We start from the raw sequence: 24,885 nt of genomic DNA on the forward strand, positions 1-24,885 counted from the left end.
TGGTTAGGGTTTGGCCAAGCTTCCGAGCTTAATAGTAAGTGATTCCAAGCTCCGTTTTTAATGTTCTATGTATTTTTGAAATCCCGATAACATTATCTGCTCATTTCTACCATTATTTTGAGCTAGGATTTATGTTTAAAAATTTACCCATGAATTATATGCATGTATTTTGATGTTTAATGGTAGAATATGAAGTTTTAAATTGTGTTAAACAACTTTTGCTAAGCGATTTTACGTGAAAACAAGTAAAACGACATAATCGGTAAAAATACCTAATGTTTATAAGTACATGTTAGAGTGAGAATTTGATGTTGCCATAGAAGAGAAAAATTATCAGCATGTCATAAAACATAAGAAAATATGAAGCAGTTTAATTTTTGAACCTTGGGGCAAAAGTGCAAATATGCAAAAGTTTAGGGGTCAAAATGAAAATTTTTAAAAATATGATTTTTAGACCTATGTGAATATTGTGACTAATTATTAGGCTAAATGTGATATTATAGATCAAGAAAATCGAGATTTGGGCTTAAATCGGAAAAATACAAGGTTATGACTAGAATGGTAAATTGCCATTTCTGGATCCAAGGTAAGTTTGCGTGATTTAATAAACCTATTATTCATGATATTATTGATATACATGAAATACAATTTGTTATAATTGTATTGAATTTGATGTTAATAGAAATTTGATGGGATATGATATTTAAAAGAAATTGGTGATTACCGAGAATATGAGATCTTGCATATGTTGCAATAAAGGTTGTCCCTAAAGGATAATCTTTTGATCTCATTATGAAAAGGAAATGTACGCCTTGTTTGTACAATGTGAAAAGCGGTAGCTTCGGCTACCTGATCAGTGAAAAGTGGTAGCTTCGGCTACCTGATCAGTAAAAAGTGGTAGCTTCGGTTACCTGATCAGTGAAAAGTAGTAGCTTCGGCTACCTGATTAGTGAAAAGTGGTAGCTCCAGCTACCTGATCAGTGAATAGTGTTAGCTTCGGCTATCGAATGTGAAAAGAGATAGCTTCGGCTATCGAATGTGAAAAGGGATAGCTTTGGCTATCGAATGTGAAAAGGTTAGGTATACTTTGTGTATATCACATGAAAAGGTTATGTACACTTTGTGTGTACACTTGAAAAGGTTATGTACACTTTGTGTGTACACTTGAAAAGGAAAGGTATACTTTGTGTATACCATATGAAAAGGAAAGGTATACTTTGTGTATACCATATGAAAAGGAAAGGTATACTTTGTGTGTACCACTCAGAAAGAAACGTACACCTCGAGTGTACAATTGAAAAAGAAAAGGTCCATCAGAAATTCAATAATTCAGCGATAATGACATACATAGTGATATAAAGAAAAATGGTATGATAAACTCATCTGTACTTAGTTGATACTAATATGATGCATATGATTGTCCTGTTTGCATGAGTGGTTGTGCTAAGAGATAGCACAGGTACGTACTCGAAACTCATGAGTACATGTTTGACATGTGAAATGAAATGGACTTGTGAAGAGAGTGCAAATGAATGAGTGATATTTATGAGAATAATTTCTATGACAAGCTTGTGATAATGATCATTATATTGTACCAAAATAGATTTGGACAGCAGCATTGATCCGAATTTGAAAATCCACTAAAAATAGTGGAAATTGAGTTAGAAGCTTAATAAATTATGAAATTAAATCTTAATGAGTCTAGTTTCACATAAAGGAAACAATGAAAGCAAAAGAATTCTGTATCATGAGATATTTGAATTCTTGTGAGATAGAGTCGGAGTGATTCCAGACTCCCTTGTCTCAATTTTGGAAAATCACTAGAAATTGTGAAAAAATAGTTATAAGTTAAAATTAATATTAATGAAATCTTTAATGAGTCTAATTTCAGGAGAAAGAGATGGGAACATTATCTGAGTCTTGTACTATAAGATAATTAAATTTTAGTAAAGAAAGGTCGAAGCTGTCAAACAGCAAAATAGGGGAGAGTTTAAATAATAAACTGTACTTATTGGCTGGACCAAAAATTATGAAAATTTTATGGTGGAAAGATATATGAGTATAGTTTCTGGAAAAATTTACGGATCTTAAATTGAATTTCCGTAGATCCAGATATAAATGATTTAGTGACTGTGACTCAAGAAAACAACTTAACCAAAACATGTGTAAATGTACAATTGGGATAGTTTTACTATGGAAAGCATGTTAGTAAATTGCTTATTATTTTCATGCGAGCTTACTAAGCGTAAAGCTTACCCCCTCCTTTCCATTCCTTTTAGTGTTGTCAGGTTAGATCAGGGTTGGAGAATCGTTGGAGGCAGCATCACAATATCAAGCCAACACCTTGAGAGTATAAACAAATATGCTAGAATTATCAAGTGAGTGGCATGTATAGGGACTTAGTTTTATAACATGTGTTATTATAATTTGGCCAAATATATTGGTCTTTAGTGAGCTAATGATTCTAACTTATAAATCTAATTATTCATGTTATGTCTGATATTGGTGATGTACATATGCTTGTTTGCCATGAATGGTTGGTAATATGTTATGTGTTGTTGTGAGAATGCCATGCTTGTGTCTTGATTGTGGATATATAATTGCTCAAATATGCCATGTCAATTGCTATGAAAATGTATAAGTGTATGTAGGTAATTAAGGGTGACAATTGGCTTGGAAAATAGCCTTGAAATTGTCTACATGGATAGAAACACGAGCGTGTGTCTAGGCCGTGTGAGACACAGGGCTTAAGCTTACGGGCGTGTGCCTTGGTCGTGTGACCCTAACTTGTTCATGACCAAATGGACAGAGAGCTCTATGAGCACAGGACAGGGGCGTGTCCCAAGCCATACGGACGTGTGTGACCAGATGGCCCAATTCCACAAAGGCGTGTGACTCTCCGAAGCAAGAAAATTTAGTTAAGTTGCCCAAAGATTTTCAAAGTTCTTAGTTTAGTACCGAACCACCCCAATGTATGTTATAGGTTTCGAAGACTTATATAAGGGATGATATACATGTGTTCGAGATGTTTTAATTTTTGGTGATAATTTTTGTGGCCCAGTTTTGCATGTTGTGAATGTTTAAATCTGGTAACACCTCGAACCCTGTCCCGGCGTTGGATACAGGTGAGGGGCTTTACATTGTCCCCCCTAAAGTTATAAAAATTCGATATAATCCTTTACAAATTATAAAGATATAAACTATAAAAAATTAAAATTTTATCCGCCCCCCCTAAAATTTTGTTCTGGCTTCGCCCTTGCTCAACAAGTTCATGACCGAAGTCGTTGGGGATCTAAATAAACCTATCAAAGAACTACATGTATCAGCACATTTAGTCATGTGATCAACAACACCATTAAAAGTTCTCGGGATATGTCGAATATGAACCTCCCATTTCCGACGCAAAACTTGATGTAACAGCCGTAGTTCCACTAAACTACTATTAGCTCCTCCACCAAACAAAAGTAATTCAACCAACAAAGTATTATCACACTTAACTTCAACTTTTTGAAACCATTTATCCCAAGTTTAGAATAATCCTTCCAACATCGCTCTTATTCCAACTTTAAAGATTGACTCGAAACCAAAACTCATTGCTACTTTCATATTTTTTTTAAAACCTATAATTAATAAATTTTAATACAAAAAGTGCTTTCTAATATTTAGTAACAAAAAAATTCCTAAATTTTTATTAAAATATTTTTAAAATAAAATATTTTTCATAATTTGTATTTAAAATACTATTTCTAATATAAATTTAAAACTATTTAATTAACATATTTTATTTTATTAAAAAATTAAGCAACTGATTTAATAAAGAAATGAATACATATATTTATTTATTGAATTAATATAAGTATTTGTTATATAATTTCCAAATTACATTGGTGCTAATTCAACAATGTTGTTTGTGATTTTTTAAAATTAAATTAAATAAAAATTTAATTTATAAAATCGCATAAAATTAAAATTCATGTATGAGATTGCACATTGAATTAAAATTTATGTATAGTTTTGATATTTATCCCTTCTAAAAACTCTTTAAAAAATTACTTATAAATTGGGTTGCACAATATTATTATTAAATTTTTTTATATTATTATAAAGTTGTTTCCACGATTAAGTAAAAATTGGTGGCTTGAAATTGTTTCTTAATTATTTTAACCGACTTATTAATAAGCGAGAAGACATATATAATCTGTGATTAATTCTGAAATCAAGCTCGATGTCGCATCCAAAATTAAAACTTTTATTAGTTTGATTTGTCGAAACCACTTTTTGATTTTGAAAACAAAGGTAATCGGCTTTTTGAAAACAAAACGTGGAGTGTCGCCACCAACTTTTTGTTTTGGTGTGATTGGATCGCTTTAATAAAATATTTTATTCCATTTAAATCGATTTTGGCCTATGAAATTTGAGAAAAAGGGTTTGGGAGCCGGTTACGTACAAGGAAGGATTAGCACCCTCGTTACACCCAAAATTGGTACCAAATTGATCAAATAATGTCCTTATGTCTAAAAAAAATATTTTGAAATATGATTTCTTTTGAAACACTTGAATTGCTTAAGTTGGTCGTCAAAATTCTCTTGTTTCAAAGGTATACAGCATCACATCCAGCACGATAGGACGCGATCATTTATACCCTCGAAAACATGATAATTTTTTTACTCCCAAAAGTTTATATGTTGAAAATTACAAAAGGATGGCTAATTATTTAGTCCAACGAAAAACTGAAACCCAGCACGGTAGGGCACGATTCCTCGAATGTCCAAACATTGAACATTGCCTTGCTTTAGAATTTATAAAGCACGAGTGAAATTCTAAAGGAATATTCAATTATTTGGAACAAACAGGAAATCGAAACCCAGAACGATAGGGCACGGTTCCCCGAATTTCCAAACATTAAATATTACCTTCGTTTTAAGGAATTTTCAAACGAATAATTGTAAAACCAGCTTAAAACGCATTAATTTGACTTGAAATAGAATAGAATAATTATTTTTTTTTCAATTGAAAATTATAATGCAGCATTTGTAGACTAAAGGAAAAATAAAAACATGGGGTAATATGCACTCATAAAATACAGTGCCAATTAACAAACTAATAATTAACATATTAACAAAACCAATAATTAAGTATAACAAATCTAAGACAAATGTAATCGAACTTCTAAACATGGATGGAGAACAACAATACAACAAATATACATAAAATAATGTAAAAACAATTAACCCATGAGACACCAAACAACATTAAATTAATATGATACAAAACAACTTCTAAAGAATGATGCATTGATGAGTAAACAATACATGTTAGAATTTAAGATAATTTATAGAAACTATGAATATATAAATAATTTTTAAAATAGATGTTACAAAATGAAGACATTTGAATGAAATATTATATAGAATGTTAAAATATTATACTAAAAAACTTAAAGGTGATTTTACAAAAACAAAATAAAGTTATTAAAATAGCTCAACACATATACATATATATATATAAAATGTTAGGAACTTTAAAATAATAAGCATTTATGAATTAAAACCTCAATTAAAATAATATATGTACAAATATATAGAATATTCGAAGAAATATTATACAAAATGCAAAAAATAATATGATAAAAGAAACTTCAAACTAATTGTACAAATAAAAACAAACAAAATCATTAAAATGGATTAACATATAAAAATATTGAATGTATTTCAAAATGATAAGTTATACAAATAGAAAACTGAATTAAAACTGAATTAAAATAAGAGGGATAATTTATAAATAAAATAATCGAAAATAGGATCAATAAGCAATCCGCGCAAATATATAAGGACTAGAAACAGAAATATCCCCAAGACCAAAATGTTGCGCTGTACCGTGGACTAAAATGCAAATACACACAAATTAAAGAGCTAATTTAAAAAAGAACAAAGCAAAGTAGATAAGGTGTAATTGAATGCCCATGCGAAAGGGGAGGACCTATCGTGTAAATATCCCCTCTCCGTAAGAACATGCGGATCCTAGAGGCAAAGAACCGGATCGGATCGGGTATGGACGACACGGCGTCATTTTGGAGCTATTGAAACAAGCTCAGAACGGCACTGTTTTTGGTCCCTTAAAAAGGCTAAACCCAAGCCTCATTCAGCCGAGCCAACCCTAGCCTCATTTCCTCTTCACCAGCAAACCCTAAATGCTCCTCTTAAATGCAGATTCACCACCATGAACGGTGACCGGCCTACTCGAGCCTCGGAGTTGCTTTTTCAGCCTTAAGACACCCTCTATTCTTCGATTTCAACGAAGTAGAAGATGACCCATGGCACATTTATAAGGTAAGCCCCTTTTCCTTTTTTTTTTCTTTCGAATATAAGAATCACAAATCCAGAAGAATGAAACTAAAGAAAATAAAGCATTTAGAGATTTTTTAATTGGAAATCACCTTGTGTATTTTAGTATGCGTAATGTGTGTAACCTCTTACAAGAATCAAATCTCTTGGCTTTATAGCCGAAAAGAAAAAAAATCAAAATAAAAATACAATTTTTTCTATTATTTCCTATTTGTTGTTGTGTTTGTCTCTTTTTGCAGGTACGGGGTGTGCGTGGCGCGTGTACGAGGGTTGTGCGCTGGCGTACGGAGGCGTGGGCATGGCTGTGGCGCCAGGAGGCCGTACGACGCTGCGGCGCGAGAGAAACCCTAGGCTTTTGTTTGGCCGAACCTAGGTCTAGGTTTTGGGCCATTAGGCCATGTATTTTAGGTTGTAATTGGGTTTTTTGTAAAGGGTTTTAAATTTGGGTTTGGGTTTGTAATGTCTTGTAATTTGGACTTTGATGATGGACTATTTAAAAATTGGGCTTTATATTTTATTTAGCTTTATTATTGTTTTTTGGTTTGTAACGGGCCGAGCAAATTGGGCCTGTTACATTATTGATTCTATTTAATTTTGAAATCACTTTTTATTTACTATGTCACTGTTTTTTCGATTTTTACTTATTTAATTTTATGATACTTTAATCACTTTTTTTTTAGGCAGGACTGCAAGATTAGTGGGCATGAAACTGTCCACAAGTGTCTTAATTATGAGAAATTCGAACTCAACCAAATCAATATCTGTGGAATTTACCTTATATCCTATATTTGCAAATTTTATATTATGTTTAGGTTTAAGCTTTATTAACGATGGATTCGGCACCCATCACTCTGTGTATTACTGTGAGACGAGGAGCGGCTGGATTTGTGGTGTGAAACTTTAACAGAGAGGTGTTGGATTCTAGTATGGTTCCTTTCCCTTATATGTCCCCTCTAGAAATGGTTGAGGCTTGTGCATGCTTTCATGCTTCGTAGTTCACTGGCGATCTTGGCTTTAGGCAAATAATGATTGAAGAAGACGAGGCTGTGATAATTGAACGTCTGAAGCAAAGGTCCTAGGGACCCTTCAGAAATGGGCATAGCACTTAGAAATTGTAAATTGAAGGAGAAACGTTTTGTCACTTGTATTTATGAATACTCTCCTCGTGATGGTAACCAAGTGGCTCACACTATCTTGCAAAATGTGGCATTGATCTTAGTGATCCGTTGTATTAGGTAGATGAAGTGCCCAGGGTAGTTTTGCATATTGTTAGTCTTGATTGTACTTCTCTTTGCAATTAATGAATTTTATAGTATTCATTTCAAAAAAAGAAAAACAAAGTACCTCATTGAAAAAACTACCATTTCAATAAAGAATGAAAAAAATACACCTGTAATGGCCATACATAAATCATGATTATCCAAAATTTAAAAAATAAATAAGTCAATCATGATTATCTATACAAAACAAACGACCAATACAGTTAAGTGAAATTAGCCACCAAGTACAACTATTGTCATCACTTAATAACACAAATTTGGCTATGTAGTGAGTTGGTTATGTCAACTCCCTGCAGCTCTACCTATGCCAGAAGCATTAAGAATTCTTGCCACAGCTGCCCAGAATACTTACAATTGAACAAAAAGGGGTCCTACTTTCCACTTCGAGCATGTTCTGCAATGCTTAAAAAAAGCGTTTCTAGTTCCAAAAATACTTTTGGAAGAAAAATTGTGCTAAACAAGTTGTTTTTTGCTGAAATTTTTAACTTTTCAGAAGTGCTATTCACAAGCACTTCTGAAAAAGAGAAGCTAAAATTTTTAGCTTTTCCTCTCCTAAAAGCACTTTTAATGCTTAATTACTTTTTCACCCCTCTAATAACATAGTACTTTTTCTTTTTTTTTCTTGGTGCTTAGTTACAAACGTGTTAAAATCATTAATTAAAAATAAAAAAATATTTTTTAAAATACTAATTACAAATATTTAATGGTTATATTTAAATATTTAAAATATAATTTATATATTCTAATTAAATTTCATAAATAATTAATATTTATTGTTTAAAAATATTTAAAATTTATATTTCATATATTAAAATATTAATAACAAGTTATAATAAATTTTTTTATATTTTTATTGTTCTGATGTAAAAATTTTTTAATTTCTATCGTCAATTGAGGTGACTTATTGGAAGTTTGAAAAAAATGACTTTCGGTTTTGTTAAAAAAAAAGGAGTCGCCACCGATCTTTTTTTTAGGTGTGATCGGACACCTAATAAATCATCTTTTTTAAAAAGAAAGTTTATTCTTGAACAAAAATGAAGGCCAAATTTAGATCTACGTAAAAAAACCAAAGTAAAGTTGGGTTCGGGAGTCGGTTACGCACGAGGAAGGTATTAGCACCCTCGCGATGCCCAAAATTAGTATTTTTATTAAACTCGTGTTGTCTTGATTTTCAAAAGTACGAATTCAATTTGACATTTACTCGTGATCCATTTGAAAAATGAGAATTTTTAGTTTTCGATTTTTTTAGAAAGGGTGTCCCGTTTTTAACACGAGCTGATGAATTTCACCCAACATAGCAATGAAATCGATGGCTTAATGTTAAATCGGTACATTGCCTTATTTTTGAAATTAATTAAAACATGAGAAAAATATTTCTAAAGTGAGAATTTAAAAATAGATAAACGACACAAACAATGATATCATTAATGAAAAATATTAACATGGAATACTAGAATATTAGAATAACAATAATAATGATATTTACAAAAAAGAAAATAAAAAGAAATCATGTACTAATAATAAAATAAGAAACAAATGATATATTTGGTAATAATAATATAAAATAATAATATGTACATAAAAATACATGTATATATGCATATAATAAAAGTATATAATAATAATAATATCTACAATAAAAGAAAATATTAGGTGAAATACATAAAATATATATCTAAAAAATATTTACAACAATAATATAAAATAATGATATGTACAAATATATATATGTATATATAAGTTAATAATGATAATAATAATAATAAAAGAATATAAAAAATATAACTTAATAATATTAAAAATAAAATAATAGGTAATAATAATAATAAGGGTAAATATATATAGTAAACACAATATTAAAATAATACTATAAATATAAACGACATATATATAATGAAAACACACAATAATACTAATATTGATAATGATAGCAATAATAATACTAATATAATAAATGTAATAGTGGTAATAATATAATAATGATAGCATGAATAATATATACAAAAATAATAATAAATAATAATAATATAATAATAATATTAAAATACAAAAGCTACTATAATAAAAATATTAAAATAAAGTAATAAAAACATTGCTATATATATACACGTACATAAAATATACACTAATATAATAATAATAACAATACTAGCAATAATAATAATTAGTAATAATAATATATACACAATATGGTATTAAATATATATATATAATAGTATTTAAGAATATATACATAAGATGATATAAAGTACATACATGGAATAGTATAAGAAATATATAACTAATGACATTAAAAATATATACATAATATATATAAAATACATATAATATATACAAATATTAGAAATGATTAAAAAAAATTAACACACTACATAAGTACGTACATGCATATCTATATATAAACTAGTACTAATAATATTAATAATAAATATAATAATAAAATTATATATGCATATAATAGTAAAAAAAACGAAACATAAAAAAAATATAGCTAAATATAATATAAAAATAATAGTGATAACAATACTATATATAACATGAATAATATTTAAAGCCGAATTAGATAGCAAAATAATATAAAATTCAGGATAAGTACGAAAAATAAATGAAAAAAGGACTAAAATTGGATTAAAATCAAAGTTTTGGGGCGAATTTAAAATAAAAGATAAACAAGAGGATCCATTTGAATGTGCGTGCAACTGCAGAGGGTCAAATAAGCAATTTACCCGAACCTGTAAAACGACATCGTTGAAGGGAGGACCAAATCGCAGAGCGCAATAAATTTCAGGGCCAAATTGAAAATAAAAAAGTGACTTAATTGTAAAAGAGTGAAAAAGCGGAAGGACCGTGCGCATAAATAACCCATTAATCAAAAACACGCGGATCCTCTAGCGGGTATGGGTCGGGTCGGTCCGACCCAGGGCAAAACGACGTCGTTTTATTAATGGGGGACCAAAACGCACCGTTTTGGTCCCTATAAAAGCCAAATTTTTTTTAAATCATTTGATAGCTTAGGAAGAAAAAAAAAGGGGGAAGGGGGAGAGGGAGATATCCGGCCATGGGCCGGTCACCAGTCCGACAATCGGACCGCAGTCCGTCGCCGGCGCAGGCCACCATGTACGGTGGCCGGAAGTTCGAAAAGGTTAGTTTTTTTTAGTTTTTTTTCTTTATATTTTTTTATGTCTATGTTATATATATATGAAATAAGAGATAACTAAAATAACCAAAATTCGAAACGAAATAAAAAAAATACTAAATAAGAAATCACCTCTGATTTGGGCTTGGTGCTTTTGATTCCTTTTTTGTTCTTACTATTTTGGTGTTAATCTATGCCTTTGCTGAGTTTGTTGAGTAAAATCACTTTTTTATTGATGAAAAAATTACCGACCCTTTTACAAAGTTTTAAATCGGGTTTTATAGCCATTGTACAAAAATTTCTTTCTACTTTCTGTCTTTTCGTTGCTGCTTGCAAGGGATGAGCATGGTGTGAGGACGGTGGACGTGACCTTGGCAGAGGTAGGTGGGGGTGACAGAGGGTTTGTGGTGCGGCGCTAGGGGTTGATTAGGGTTTCAGCTTTTTGAAACCCTAATCTGGCTGATTGGGTCTAGAGTTTGGGCTATGTAGGTTTGGGTCAGGGTTTGTTTGTAATGTTGGGTTTGGGTTTAATTTTGTTGGGTTCATTTTTGTAAAAGGCCCGGGCTGTTTGGGCTTCTACATTTACTAAAATATAATAATATTAACTAATTTAAATATTATTTAAATGCATATTTGTTACTTTATAATAACATTCTAAAATGGACATTTTATTTCTTAAAAGTACTTTAATAGCAATGCTAAACACTCAAATTTTAAACCAAACTTTTAAAAAGAATTCTCAAAAGTACTTTTCCACAACATTTTTCAAAAATGCTTCTCAAAAGCATTGCCAAACTAACCTTTCCTCGTGACATAGTAACACCGCATGTCAAACACTTTTGCACGCAATAATAGAATGTCTAGGAATATTAAGATGGCACCATACAATTCTGTGCCATTTTACCTTCTCCCTTTGATGCCTTAGCTCATTACAGAATTGAGCCACTTTGTTTATAGAACCACGTAATTTCCAAAGGATTCTATCTCCCTGCTGCTGGACATAAGGCAACTGCCAAAATTTGTCTTAAAATGATAGAGAAAAATAGACGCAAACACACACACGACTCTTTGTTAGTAAGATTTTGTTAAACAAGTAGATACTTCGCTGTTTATGGGCAACAATCAAAAGAAAACCAATAAGTTCGATAACCTCAAGTAAACGGTACAGCCGGGAATTCTTATTTACAAAACTGGTCAGGCATAAGTCTCGTCTATCTTCTCTTCACTCATATAAAACCTCGAAAATATCACTTCCCACTATCAAGAATAGTTAACGGATATAAACAGTTTGAATCCTCAAGTTGGTTGTGATCGTAGTTGTAATAGCCCAAATTCACCCGGGCCCGTAAAATAAATAAATAAATAACAAAAACAAAAAATAATAATAATAATAATAATAAAGTTTTACAGTCCTTTTACAAAACCCAAAATTGTTAGCCCGTTTACCTAACCCAAATACTTAAATTACCCAATGCCCAATTACACCCAAGCCCGTACTAGAGACCAAATGCTGCCCAAAATACACAGGGCCCAAGTGGCCCAATTTGTTAACGGAAGACAGAAGACCTAGGGTTTCAGAAACCCTAGGCGCCGCAAGCACTCCAAACTGACGCGCCTTTTCGTTTCGCGTCGTTCCAGTGACTTTCCACCAACGTCTCCACCGGCGCACGTGACTCCAGCCTTGTATCACGCTGCAATCAGTGCACAAATCAACGCCAGCACTCATCGCGGTGAGATCCTCACTGATATCTGCAAAAGAAGGAAAGAACCACAGCAGCAAAAGAAGCAAACTTGGAAAGAAATCAAAGGATTCTTTCCCCAAAAATATAACAGAGGGTTATAAAAACCCTTTTTTTCTAATTTGTAAACACGGATTTTCATATACACAATAAAATACAGCAGTTTGTCAAGGATACGAGGTTTTTTAACAGGCATATATACAATAAAAATAAAGAAACAAAGGTGATTTACTTTTACTTTGTTTTTTTGTTTTCGTTGCGAATACATATAAATATTGCTAAGAATATAAAGAAGGGGAACTTGCCGATGGATTTGCACTAAGAAACGAAGCTTTCTAGCTTCCAACCGCCGTAAGAGGCGATGTTGACGGTGGCGCGTAGGAGCGTGTAAGCCCTAGGACGGAGGCTTGACAGAGCTCCGAGGGCCGCACCCAAACCCTCCTTCAGAGATTTTTTTCTTTTTTTTTTAGAATCGGTTTTAAAATGAAATTTTAGGTTAAAATTTGGCTTATATAGCCTTATGAAAACGGTGTCGTTTTTGCTTAAAACAATAAGCTTTAAAACGGCGTCGTTTCAAAGCTAGGATCCGCACGTTGACCCGAGATCCGGGTAGGATCCACGCGTTTTTGTTTAAAGGGCTAATTGCCCAATTGATCCTCCCGTATTTTTATGTTTTTAAAATTTATTTTATTTTTATTTTAATTTGGCCCTAATCTTTTGCATTTATTGCAATTTGGTCCCAATAGCCATTATAAGACCTGTTCTGAGTACGACGTCATTTTTGGGGTTAGGGCTAATTGCCCAGTGAGTCCCTCAAATTTTGGTGCGCATTTCAATTAGGCCCGAATTTTTTATTTATTTGTAAATTAACCCTAGATTTTTAATTAAATTCAATTTTAATCCATTTTATATATTTAATTTATTATTTACTTTTTTAATTATATATAAAAAAATAGTATATATTATTTTATTTATATGATATTTTATCATATTATTTATATTTCATTATATTTTATTATATATTATTCCCTATATTATCTTCCTTTTATTATATATTATTTCATTATTTATTATTTATTAGTATATAAAAATTAAAATTTGTAAATTATTATAAACTAACACATATATTGTTATTATATATTTAATGTCTAATGTTTTAAAATTTACTACAAAATTTTGTTCCAATTTAACATATTATTATTTTTATAAGTATATTAAGCTCTTATATCATATAATATATTTTTATTATTTTTAAAAAAATTTCTCTTTTATTACTTATATATTGCTTAAAATATCTTTTTTAAAATTTTTTTATATTTTGTTTTTATCCTTTTTGTATTTATTAGGTATTGTTTTAACATGTTAATTTTATCTCATAGATTATTTGTTATCTTTATGTTATTTTTTATTATTATTATATATTCGTATGAGAATTGATTATTTATGTTGTTATTTAAAAATTATATTCACATGAAATACTATTATATATGTGTAATTTATATTGTTATATTCATTATTTTGCTATTTTGTATTTTTTTGCATGAAATAATAATGTGTTTATATTTATGTTATTTATAATTATATATGCATAAAGTGATAATGTATATTGTGTAATTTATGTCATTATTTATTATTTTTATATTATATTTGCATGGAATGATAAAGTAGGTATCATGTAGGTTAATTTGTTTAATATTGATCCTTTGTAATAAGTTGAATGCATCATCACTTTAAAGAACTTTTATATCTTATTCAATCCAAAATACTTTTAAAAAAGAGAGGCAATGTTTTTGGTATTTAGGAATTCGGGAAGTAGTACCCTAACATGCTGGGTTGCGATTTCTTGTCTGTCTAAATGTCTAAAGTATCCTCCTAAATAGATTTTGTAAGTCACAAGATAATTTCAATTTCGAAAGACTAAGAATATCGTGTCCAATCATGCTCGATGTGATGTTTGTACTCTTTTGGAGCGAAAGAACCTTGATTTTCAGCAAATTATTATAGCTTAAAAAAGGGATCTTATTTCTAAATTCCTTCAAACTTTTGGCATCAAGACAGAAAAATAATTTGGTACCAATTTTGGTGCAACGTGCTAGTCCTTCCTTGCACGTAATCGACTCCCGAACCCATCTTCTCATATTTCCGTAGACCAAAATGTTTTATAAGGTGATCCAATCACACCTAAAAAGGTTGGTGGCGACTCCCGTTTTCAAAATACCCTCCCATTTTAAAAAGGTTGGTTTCGACAGTAGTACCTATAGATTGATAAATAATATATTGCTGCTAACAAAGCTCCCTCCCTTGAAAGCCACAACTCAGTCCATGTCAAGGACAAACCTTTCCTGCAAGTCGTGAAGTGATCTAGTGTTATCTATCACTATGTATGCTAGTATCCTCTTTGAATCTAGAGATATCTGAGCATTGATCCTATTCCTGGCATCCTCCTCTGTTGAATTATCTCTTCCCACGAGTCTTCGAAGAGGTATGTTGGGTTTTTGACAGTAGCAAAAGAAGAGACTAATACAGAGAACAAAGGAGGAAGAAACAAAGAACAATTTACTTGCTCACAAACATGCAGCAAACAATCTGCTTTACACAACTGATATGCTTGCTCATTTAATATGTAAACAATACATTTATAGTCAAAATACATCACCAAATATTAAACTAACCCCAGTAATCAGCATTAGGATTATTAGAACATTGCTTGTAAACATGGATAAACTCACTTATCAACTCAATCATCTCATCAAAACATCAACATCAAAGTTCATTTTCAACCAAACTAAATTACATTGCAACTAAAACAAAAAATATGTTGCTACAACATGCACAATTACTGCAGCATGCATACAAGCTGTATGCACTCAACAAAGTCATCATAGTAGCATGTACTTTAACAAAACATAATAGCAGTATGGTTGGCCATTTTTCAACATAGTAGGATCAACCCATACAATAACAATGGGTTTCGTCCACTTATCCATCTTGGCCTCAAACAACAGTGGAATATCAAGAACAATTGCCTTATACCCTTCTATCCAAAGCTTTAGAATTTCTAAAACGATGCCAGAACAAACTTCACCCATATTTCCAAATCAAAGGAATCCACAGTTTCACGACAAGGTAAATGATAATGGTCATATAGGATGACTTGAGTATGCCAAGTATTTAAGCAACCTAAATAAGAACAAACTTTACACTAAAAGGTCGATTAAACATTTTGATGGTAAACGTTCCACCTCCAAGACTAGTAGACTACAATAGTAGTCTAATAGTAGATAAGCATTATAATAGGCCTATTTTGCCCAGCCCAGACCCAAATTAGACAACCAAAATAAATAATATTCAAACAGTCCATATTACAATTCAAATCTAAGCCCAAATTATTTAAAACCCAAGTATCAAGTTTTACAAGCCCAAACCATAGGCCCAAATTAACCCTAGACCCAAACTAAACCCTAACCCTCAATAGTTTCTAGTAAAAGTACCCTAGGGGCGCCGCTCCCCCATGTGCCTTGTCATCGCATCCAAGGCCCGATGCCTAACCCCTTTTTCTAACCTTACACCAAAATGACCAAGCCTCTGCCCCGTTGACTCCCTAGGCCTGCAAAACAGAAACAGAAAGGAAAATAGAGAAGCAAGTCTACAGAGTAAAGAAATAGAATAGAGAAACAACAAAATAAAATGGCATGAATAGTAATTAAGTAGTAGCAAAACAGTAACTTGTAAATCGGCTATATAAGGCCGTAACAAGCGGATTGTAAGAAAGATTTTTTAATACGAAAAAGTGAAAATTTAATATATAAAAAAAATAGAAGTTTGAAACAGTTTCAAAAAAAAATAAAAGGTGCCTCTTTTATTTATTTTTATTTTATTGGAAATAAATAAGTAAATAATAAAGCTTACCGTCGGTTCGTCTTCCGTCACTGCTGAGAAAAGCTCCCACGACTTGAACGTCTTAGAATCCACTGGGGTTTCGACGAAGGCTCGGAGTGCAGCAAAGACGAAGGCTTCCCTCTGAGATCGATTCCCTTTTTTCTCTTTTGTGGTTTGTTTATTTTAAACCCTAGATCTTGGTTTTCAAAAGGTTTTTTTTTGTTTAAAAAAAGGGAGAGATTAGAAAGGGCTGAAAAGGCCCGATTTCGTGCGCCTCCGACATCCGTTTACGGCAGGGCCACGATAGGGCCATGATGGAGGGCCATCGGGCCCCCTTGGCCGACTCCAATCCCTTTTTAGAGAAAATAAAGGGAGTAATTTTTTTAAAAAAAAAAGAGGCTGAATGAATTTTTTGTCAAATTTTTTTTAATTTATAGAGCTTGCAAACAGCGTCATTTTGGGGTATAAGCCCACTGACGTTAAACAGCATCGTTTTAATGTGGAACGAACTGACCCGACCTGCTCCGGCTTAGATCTGCGCGTTTTAGACCAGATGGTCTATTTGTTTCATGGGTCCTTTCGCAATTTTTAACCTTTTTAATTCAGTTCTTTTCTTATTTTTAATTTATCCCTTAAATTTTTATTTCTGTTTCATTTCGGTCCACCTGATAGACACACGCATATGGACAAAGGGATATTGTCCCATTCAGTCCTTGTCTTTTTTAGCGTGCCTTATTTTGGTCCTTGCTTCTTTTTATTATTTTCAATTTGTACCCCAAATTTTATTTCGATTTCATTTTCATCCTTAATTGGTTTTACTTCATTTTTTTATTTTTTTAAAAAAAACTGTTTTATTTAATATTTTATTTCAATTTTTTTATTTTATTGAATTTATATTAGTTTTTTATTATTTATTATTTATTTCTTGGCTCGTTTTTATGGTGTATTCCTTTTTTATATATTTTTTATATGCATATTTTTATTCCCGTTTATCTATAATTTAGCCATTTACTTGTTTTATTATTATTATATATGTTCCTTTAAAAATATAATTGTTTATAATATCTTATTTACGCAAAATTTTACTATTATCAGCATTATATTATTTTAATCCTTCTTTGTTACTTATTCATTTTTTTTTATACTTTCATGTTTATATTTTTATGCATATTCTACTTTCTTTCATTATTATTTTTATGTATATCATTGTTTAATTAACATTAGATTTAATTGATTATTGCCATTTCTTATTTGTTGCCTCATTATTATAGGCATATCGTCAGTTCACTTATTCATGTTATCATTCTATTGTTATTCCAATCATGTCGCGAGCCGTGTTTAAATATCCATTCTTTACACTATAATCCAAATAAAACAAATACGCATAGTTTTAAACATTAGACGTGTATTCATTCGAAAAACTTTGAAAATAAAGGCAATATTTTGTGTTAGGAGTTTCGAGAAATCGTACCCTAACTTGCGGGGTTTCGATTTTCTCGTTGATCCTAAATAACCGAATATCCTTTAGAATTAAAATACACAAATTTTAAATAAAAAATTAAAAGGCAAGCTTATTCTCGAGGTTTCAAAAGGTTGTGTACTAGCTTACTGGATGTGACATTTTGTTACCTCGAGATAAGATTTTTTTTCTTAAAACAAAGGCAATATTCCATATTTGGAAATTTGAGAAATCGTGCCCTAACTTATTGGGTTTCGATTTTTTCTCGTTCAATCTAAATAACTGAATATCCTTTTAAAATTAAAATACATGAGTTTTGAAAATTAAAAAACAAGTTTATTCTCGAGGGTTCAAAATGTCGTGTCCTAACTTACTGGATGTGTCATTACTTCGAGATAAAAAGGTCTTTAACATCTATTTCGATTTATCTAAGCATTTTTGTAAAATTAACATTAATACAAATAGGAATCGTATTTTAAAACTCTTTCCAAGTTTTCTACTTTCGACACTAAGACACCAATTAACCAACTAGGTACCAATTTAGGGCCTTACGAGGGTGCTAACCCTTCCTCATACGTAATCGACTCCCGAACCCGTTTTCTGAATTTTGTAGATCAAAAACGTTGTTTTAGTAAATCAAACATTTTATTAAAACGATCACGAAGTGATCCGATCACACCTCATAAAGAGGATTGGTGGTGACTCCCATTTTTTCGTTTTCAAAATCAAATTCGACCTTTTTTCAAAAAAATGGTTTCAACAAGCATTGCTTAGAAAGGCTATTACCAATGTTAAGCTGGTCAGCCCGTCAAAACGAGAAAATTGCAGAACATTTATCGACTAAGGAGTTGACGTTTGGAGTCATCAGAGAAGACAATTTGGCCCAAATTCAAACCATCAACTCGACTATCACCTTGTTAAATGTCCCGGCCCCAATGCAGCCACCACCTTTTTGTACCCGTCTGTGTCCCTCTTCAACGCATCATGCAAAACCAAAACTAATTACTATAGATAAAATAACATGGAAGAAACTGTAGACTTCACCAATGCGACCCTCCGATTAACCCTACTATTAACATTTTCCCTCTATATTTTTCCTTTTTTCTTCAACCTCTGAATGAACCTCTTGTTTCCCATGCAGGTCTGGTTAACTTCTCTATTAAAAAAAAAGGACTAAGTTTTATACTTATATAGATAAGTATGAGAACAGTGGACAGCGCATCTAGTGTAGTGGTATCATAGTACCCTCCCACGGTACTGACCGGGGTTCGATTCCCCGGATGCGCAATTTTCACTTTTGCTCTCAGCCCAACAACCACTGTTAAATAACATAAGATGTTAGAACTTATTTCCTTTACCTTTGAAAGCTACCCTTTTTGCTTGACCCACTTCGGTGGTTTCTTCGAATAAATTCAGACTAATGTGCTGAACCTTCAATATAAGTGGAACGGTTTTGTCTGGTGGTTTGATTAATAGAACGGAACAAGAAGGCTTTAAGAATGATGATGTAACTTTAGCTGGGCTGCGTTATGCTTGTTTAGTTCAAGGGAAGTTTGGATTTTTGCCTGGTCTAAAAATCATTATGCATAGTACATTGATCTCTTGGCACGTTGGGGGGTTCAGATTTATCCGGGTATGCCTGTTTGAGCATAGGGGTCTATCCCGGATCAATATTAATGCTTGTGGTGATTTTCCCACTTGAATTAAGAATTGATAATCTGTCCAACATATTTAATCGATATTTTAAAATCAAAAGAAAATTGAATTGATAAAAAATTGGTCAAATTGGAAAAAAAACGATTTTAAAATCTTTTAAACAGAATTTAAGTTATTTTAAATATTTAATTTTATTTATTATAATTTACAAATTGAATGTTTATGTTACTATTATTTATTCTTATTTTCTCCTAGTTTCTTTTTTAATATAATTTTTTTATTTTATAACTATTAAATCAGTTAAACTAGTTTCTTTTTTAATATAATTTTTTTTATAACCATTAAATCAGTTAAACTGAAAATTCTAGCCTATTCTTACAACAATGCTGCTTGATGCTCGTAGAGCATATGGGAATTTGGAATGCAGTGAGATTGGTGCTAAGAAACTTGCGAGTTGGAGCCAGCTATCAACGCTGACTTTATTGTGTTCAATTTGTATGCAGAGATGGGGAAATGGGATGATGCTGAGAAAGTGAGAGCATTCGTGAAATTAATGCTCATTTTCCTAGAAACTAATCAATAATGCTTTCGTTTTTCTGCTTTCCAGCCTTAGACAAATAATGGGAAGTAGCTCAAACTCAATATTTTATGATCAGCCAGCTCTGCCTCAGCCATTGAACTCCACCCCATGCATTGTGACAGCAATTTTACCACATTTCAGGTTGAGTTTTCGACATTATGAACGTGGTCCACTCGACTAATTTCAAAACACAACCACCGCTCAATAAAAACTTAGGTGAAGGTTGCAGAGTTAAGCTGTTGGGTTCAATCTCCATCCACATTTGAGTCTATGTCTTTGACATAACAATGCAAAGCTTCTTTTAGATTTTGGTGAATATATTATATAATGAGATCAAAAGTACTGTTGTTTTCCTTTACGTTTTTTTAGTCGATTACCATTAAATCAAATTAAAATATTATCCGATACCATCGTGCTTATCATTAGCAAATACAAAAATTAAGCTACTAGGGGAGTCTTATACAACCAAAATAAATTAACATGTAGACAAATTAAATTAAAAGTTGTTCCCAAATCGAACTAGTGTATCAACACATTTATTTTCTTCCCAAAAGATATGTTTGATTGACTTAAAAATTATATTGTGGAGGAGCATCCGGCACTAACAATTAAAGAGGATAAGTAAATATTAGAGACTCTAGCGGTGTGCATAATTGTAATGGCATCCATTTCAATCTTTAGATGAGTAATTTTAAGTTCCCAATAAATTATCTTTTAAAACTAAAGTTCAACCTCAACACTAGTGATTTTTGGGATATGTCAATAAGCTTCAATTATCTATCTAATCATCAAAATAATTTTTTATAATAGTTCTTGTCTCGTTTTGATTTATTACTTTATTGTCTTAATAAAAAATATTTTTTCTTAATATATCTACTAAAGCGAATTAAGTAATTAATATTCCGCTTTGTGTAAACTCACTAAGGGTAGGAAAAATGTTGATGTAATGAAAATATAAATGATGACAAAAGCATGTATAATTATACAAAAGTTGTTAATTTTGAATTTTGTAGATGAAAATAACTGAGCTTTGCATCCCAACTTCGACTTCAAATTTATTAGTGCCAAAACAGAAAACCGTGCATTCCCATAGAAAATTTTTTACAGCAGACGATTTGGACGACGAAATTTTTTAAGAAAAGGACAAAAAGTTAAGGTAGGAAAGAGTACAAAGTTGTCAAAACTCAAAAGAAAATTCCACATGATCACCATTTTCTAGCACCGAAGAGCCGCAAGCAAAGATTTTCTTATGTTCAAATGGAAGGGAAAGAACGCGGTAATGTATAATTGAAAAGTGGATTAACTCCACACCTTTCTGAATGGGAGACAAAACAGCAGATTTGCAATGGGAACTCTATATATAAACATGATGAACGTGAAAGTAGATTTTATGGATTATATATAGAGGGTTTAATTATATATAGCAGAAATTCAGATGAACAATCAAGACACGTGGTTTCACTTTCACAAGTGTATGCATTATGATATGTATATATATTTTTCATTTTAAAATTCCTGAAGCGTATGAATAACATTGTGGGTTACGCCAGATCACCTCGATATAATTGCATCACAATCTCCCATAATATATCAAACAAAGTTCTCTATAATTAGCAGTTTAATATACAGTCAATGAGCTCAGAATCTTCTGCATATATTGTCACATTGATATTAGTATAGTAATCAGGGTCAGAGAGAAACGCCACAAGCATCACATTTTGAAATTATTATAAATTTTCATAACAGAAAACAACCAACCCTAAGTCCCAACAATACCAAAACTTGTTTCAAATTTCATAATAATTAAAAAAAGTTAACCCTTTGATGATCAGTTTAGTTCCCCTTCTCGCCGAAAGTCATGGCTGAAGCCACCTTCTGGAAAGCAGGCCTGGAGGAAATATCTTCCCACCAAGCCTTAACATGTGGACGCTCATTTATCAGGTTAGCACAAGGGGTTTTCATGAAATAGTAAGTGAAAGACAAGTGGAACAAATCGGCCAAGCTGTAGAAATCACCCGCAAGGTACTTGGTGCGGCTCAGTTTCTCCTCGTATACGCTCAGCACATTGCCTAGCTTCTCTAAGTTTTCATCGATGATTGCTTGATCGGGGACTTTTCCCTGCAGAGGTGCCGCAAAGAACTGGAATATGATCGGGGAAATTGCGGGATGGTATTGCTGGGATTCCACCTCCATCCACACTTTCACCTCAGCCGCTTCTTTTAGGCTTTGGTACCTGATTAGATCATGGCCTGCTTCCTTATACTTTTCAGCCACGTATGCTGAGATGGCTCTAGATTCTGATGTACATAAACATTACAAAAAACAATGATCAAAACAAGTGTTTATTTTATTTCTATCAAATATTTGGATCACAAAGTGATAACAGCTGCCTACCAAAAAGACTGAGATCGCCATCTTCTAACGCTGGAATCTGACCAAAGGGCTGCAAAATATATATCACAAAATTAAAAAGAAGCCATGAAAACTCTAAGCAATTATCAAATGCTCGCAATATGTAGTGACTAAAATAAAAGAATAACGGCGGGTTTACGTTCTTGGCTAGGAAAGGAAGCTGCTTGTGTTCACCGGCAAAAAGGTCGATTGGAATGAGCTCGAAATCAGCTTCTTTTTCATGCAAACAGGTCATCACACGAGAAGTGCAGGGGGACATGGCTGCCCCGTACAACTTGAGGGCCATTTTTTATTATTATTGAGATTTGAGTGTGAAAGTAAATAAAGGAGAAGAAGTAAGCAATGAAGCTGAAAGAGATAAAGAGCGCAAGTGAAAGGAAGGGAGCTTCAACTGTCTTTATAGAATACTAGGTCTGCAAATGTGAAATAGATGGCTACTGTATGGATAGTGCCTTTACCTCGATATTGTATTAGGAAAAGCTTTTTGATTACCCTTATTTTGAAAAATAAAAAATTGAACCTAAACCCAAATTGGTAATACATTATTATTGAGTGGGATAAAAGTATAATAAATATTTAATAAAATGTGTAATTCACTAATGACTTGAAACTTTATCCTGTAGAAAATTTTGATTTGATGATATGTACTCTACCCATAAAAAGATGAATTTTTTTTTTAATAAATAAAATAATACTTTAAGAGTTTTGTAATCGTTATTAAAATTTTTCATTTAGATTGGTTATAGTATATACTCAAAGAATTATTAGATCGGTATCTTTATTGAATTCTAATCTTAATCAAAGACTCAAATATCATTTCTTTAATTGATAATGTCTTATAAATTTATGATTAATTAAGATGGTTTGAAGTTGGAAGAGATTAATTTATATTTTTAGGATTGTATTACAAAACTTTAGTATAATTAATAGGTTGATAGAAAGTTTGAATGGGGTGATTTTTGAAATTAAGATAAAAATTGAAGGGATGGTTAGGGGTTTTGAAACTACCTTTCCAGGATGTTTGTTGATTTAAAAAATCTCCCTTCTATAAGTATATCTTTCCTTTTAGAGGTAAGTTTCATGGGCAGTGTTAGCATGTGAAGTCTCAGTGGACATATAAGTAGGGACCAATACTTATTCTCTCACTATTGTCTTATTTATTCACCAATATTTTTTAGTTGGACAAAAAATTCTAACAAAACTTGGTTGAGCAAGAGCAAGATTATGAACACACAACATAATACAATCTTATAGTTATCACACTCTTTCAAATTACAAGGGAAACAAAGTCTAATCATAAAGTAAAATTGTCTCTTTAAAGAAAATCTTGACATCTCAATGTATCATTTCAATATTTGGAATCAACAACAAAAAAATCATAAATTATATTATTATAATTATTATAATATTTTTATAGTGTCTTAAAACATTATAATTTTTTTGACCAAAACTTTTTATATAAATATTTTAACAAATATATTTTTCAATGTGTTATAATTTAGTATTATTAAAACCTGTAACAGGGAAAATGAAAAAGAGAAGACACATTTACTAAAGAGTAATTTTAATATTTGTAAGAAAGTTAAAAAAAAATAAGAACCTACTCTCTTATTAATAATCATGTATTAATACATAAATGAATTATTAAGCTTGATTAGATAATTGATTTAGCCTTTATTATACATAATAAATGTTTAAGTGATGTCATTAATAGATGATTTATATAATTTCTTGGGAATATGAAATTATTTGGATAGATTAGCAAGACTGAATAGGAAGTTGATTTAGCATAACAGTGACAGAGTCTAGTCAAACCACAGTTTTCAGTGCTCTGCATAAAAAATGGTCAAATAACAAACCAAAGCATCATCTTGAGATTTGTTCTTTAGATTATGTTATTCGGACATTTATTCATACGAGGAGAATCAACAGCTTTCGGTTATGACTTCTACACTGGTCTAAATTTATTTTTATATTCTGTTTTATTGTATTGAAATAAGTTAATCTCTTTCTTTTAATTTAAATAACAATTATTTCCAAAGGAACCTTACTATATTAAAAATTTTATTGCTACTCATTCATTGGAGAATAAACTCAACTTTGTGAATTGATTTGTGCATAAATTAAAACATACAAACATTTTTTTACCATCTAAATTGATACAACTAAAAAGCATCTTTGAAATTTAACCATTATTTAAGCAAAAACCATTTCAACATTAGGTCGAGTTTTCCAATTTCTGATTTTGCTACAATCAGATTTCAAAGATAATTACGCACTGGATCCAAAAAATTTATCTATTTTTTGATATTATGAAAGTGTTTGACCAAATTAAATATTAATTTTTACAAAATAGAAAATTCTTATAATAATCGTTTTACCTTTTTAAAAGTAAAAAGA

General features: G+C 31.2%; 1 protein-coding gene, 1 non-coding gene and 1 pseudogene across 2 annotated transcripts; 1 reads left to right on the forward strand and 2 right to left on the reverse strand.

Moving 5' to 3' along the window:
• Positions 1–11,954: 11,954 nt before the first annotated feature.
• On the reverse strand, positions 11,955–18,916 carry LOC121209972 (dephospho-CoA kinase-like; annotated as a pseudogene).
• A 137-nt stretch (positions 18,917–19,053) lies between these two features.
• On the forward strand, positions 19,054–19,124 carry TRNAG-CCC (transfer RNA glycine (anticodon CCC)). Its single transcript has one exon. It is a non-coding gene; the product is annotated as a tRNA-Gly (tRNA).
• Positions 19,125–21,706: 2,582 nt separating this feature from the next.
• On the reverse strand, positions 21,707–22,879 carry LOC121209754 (glutathione S-transferase F13). The gene is made up of 3 exons (XM_041081077.1): positions 22,625–22,879; positions 22,468–22,516; positions 21,707–22,370 (listed from the first exon to the last, which is right to left on the reverse strand). Exons 1-3 carry the CDS (start codon positions 22,769–22,771, stop codon positions 21,907–21,909), a joined length of 660 nt encoding a protein of 219 aa, XP_040937011.1. The 5' UTR covers positions 22,772–22,879; the 3' UTR covers positions 21,707–21,906.
• Positions 22,880–24,885: the final 2,006 nt, after the last annotated feature.

The sequence above is a fragment of the Gossypium hirsutum genome, chromosome A11, assembly GCF_007990345.1.
Source record: "Gossypium hirsutum isolate 1008001.06 chromosome A11, Gossypium_hirsutum_v2.1, whole genome shotgun sequence".
Taxonomy (NCBI): domain Eukaryota; kingdom Viridiplantae; phylum Streptophyta; class Magnoliopsida; order Malvales; family Malvaceae; genus Gossypium; species Gossypium hirsutum.

Bases quoted from the DNA above. Each gene is read 5' to 3' on its own strand.
- LOC121209754 (XM_041081077.1), bottom strand. From the start codon at position 22,771: ATGGCCCTCAAGTTGTACGGGGCAGCCATGTCCCCCTGCACTTCTCGT. The intron at 22,517-22,624 runs GTAAACCCGCCG...TATATTTTGCAG, and splicing joins TTCCTTTCCTAGCCAAGAAC to CCCTTTGGTCAGATTCCAGC. The intron at 22,371-22,467 runs GTAGGCAGCTGT...TATGTACATCAG, and splicing joins TGGCGATCTCAGTCTTTTTG to AATCTAGAGCCATCTCAGCA.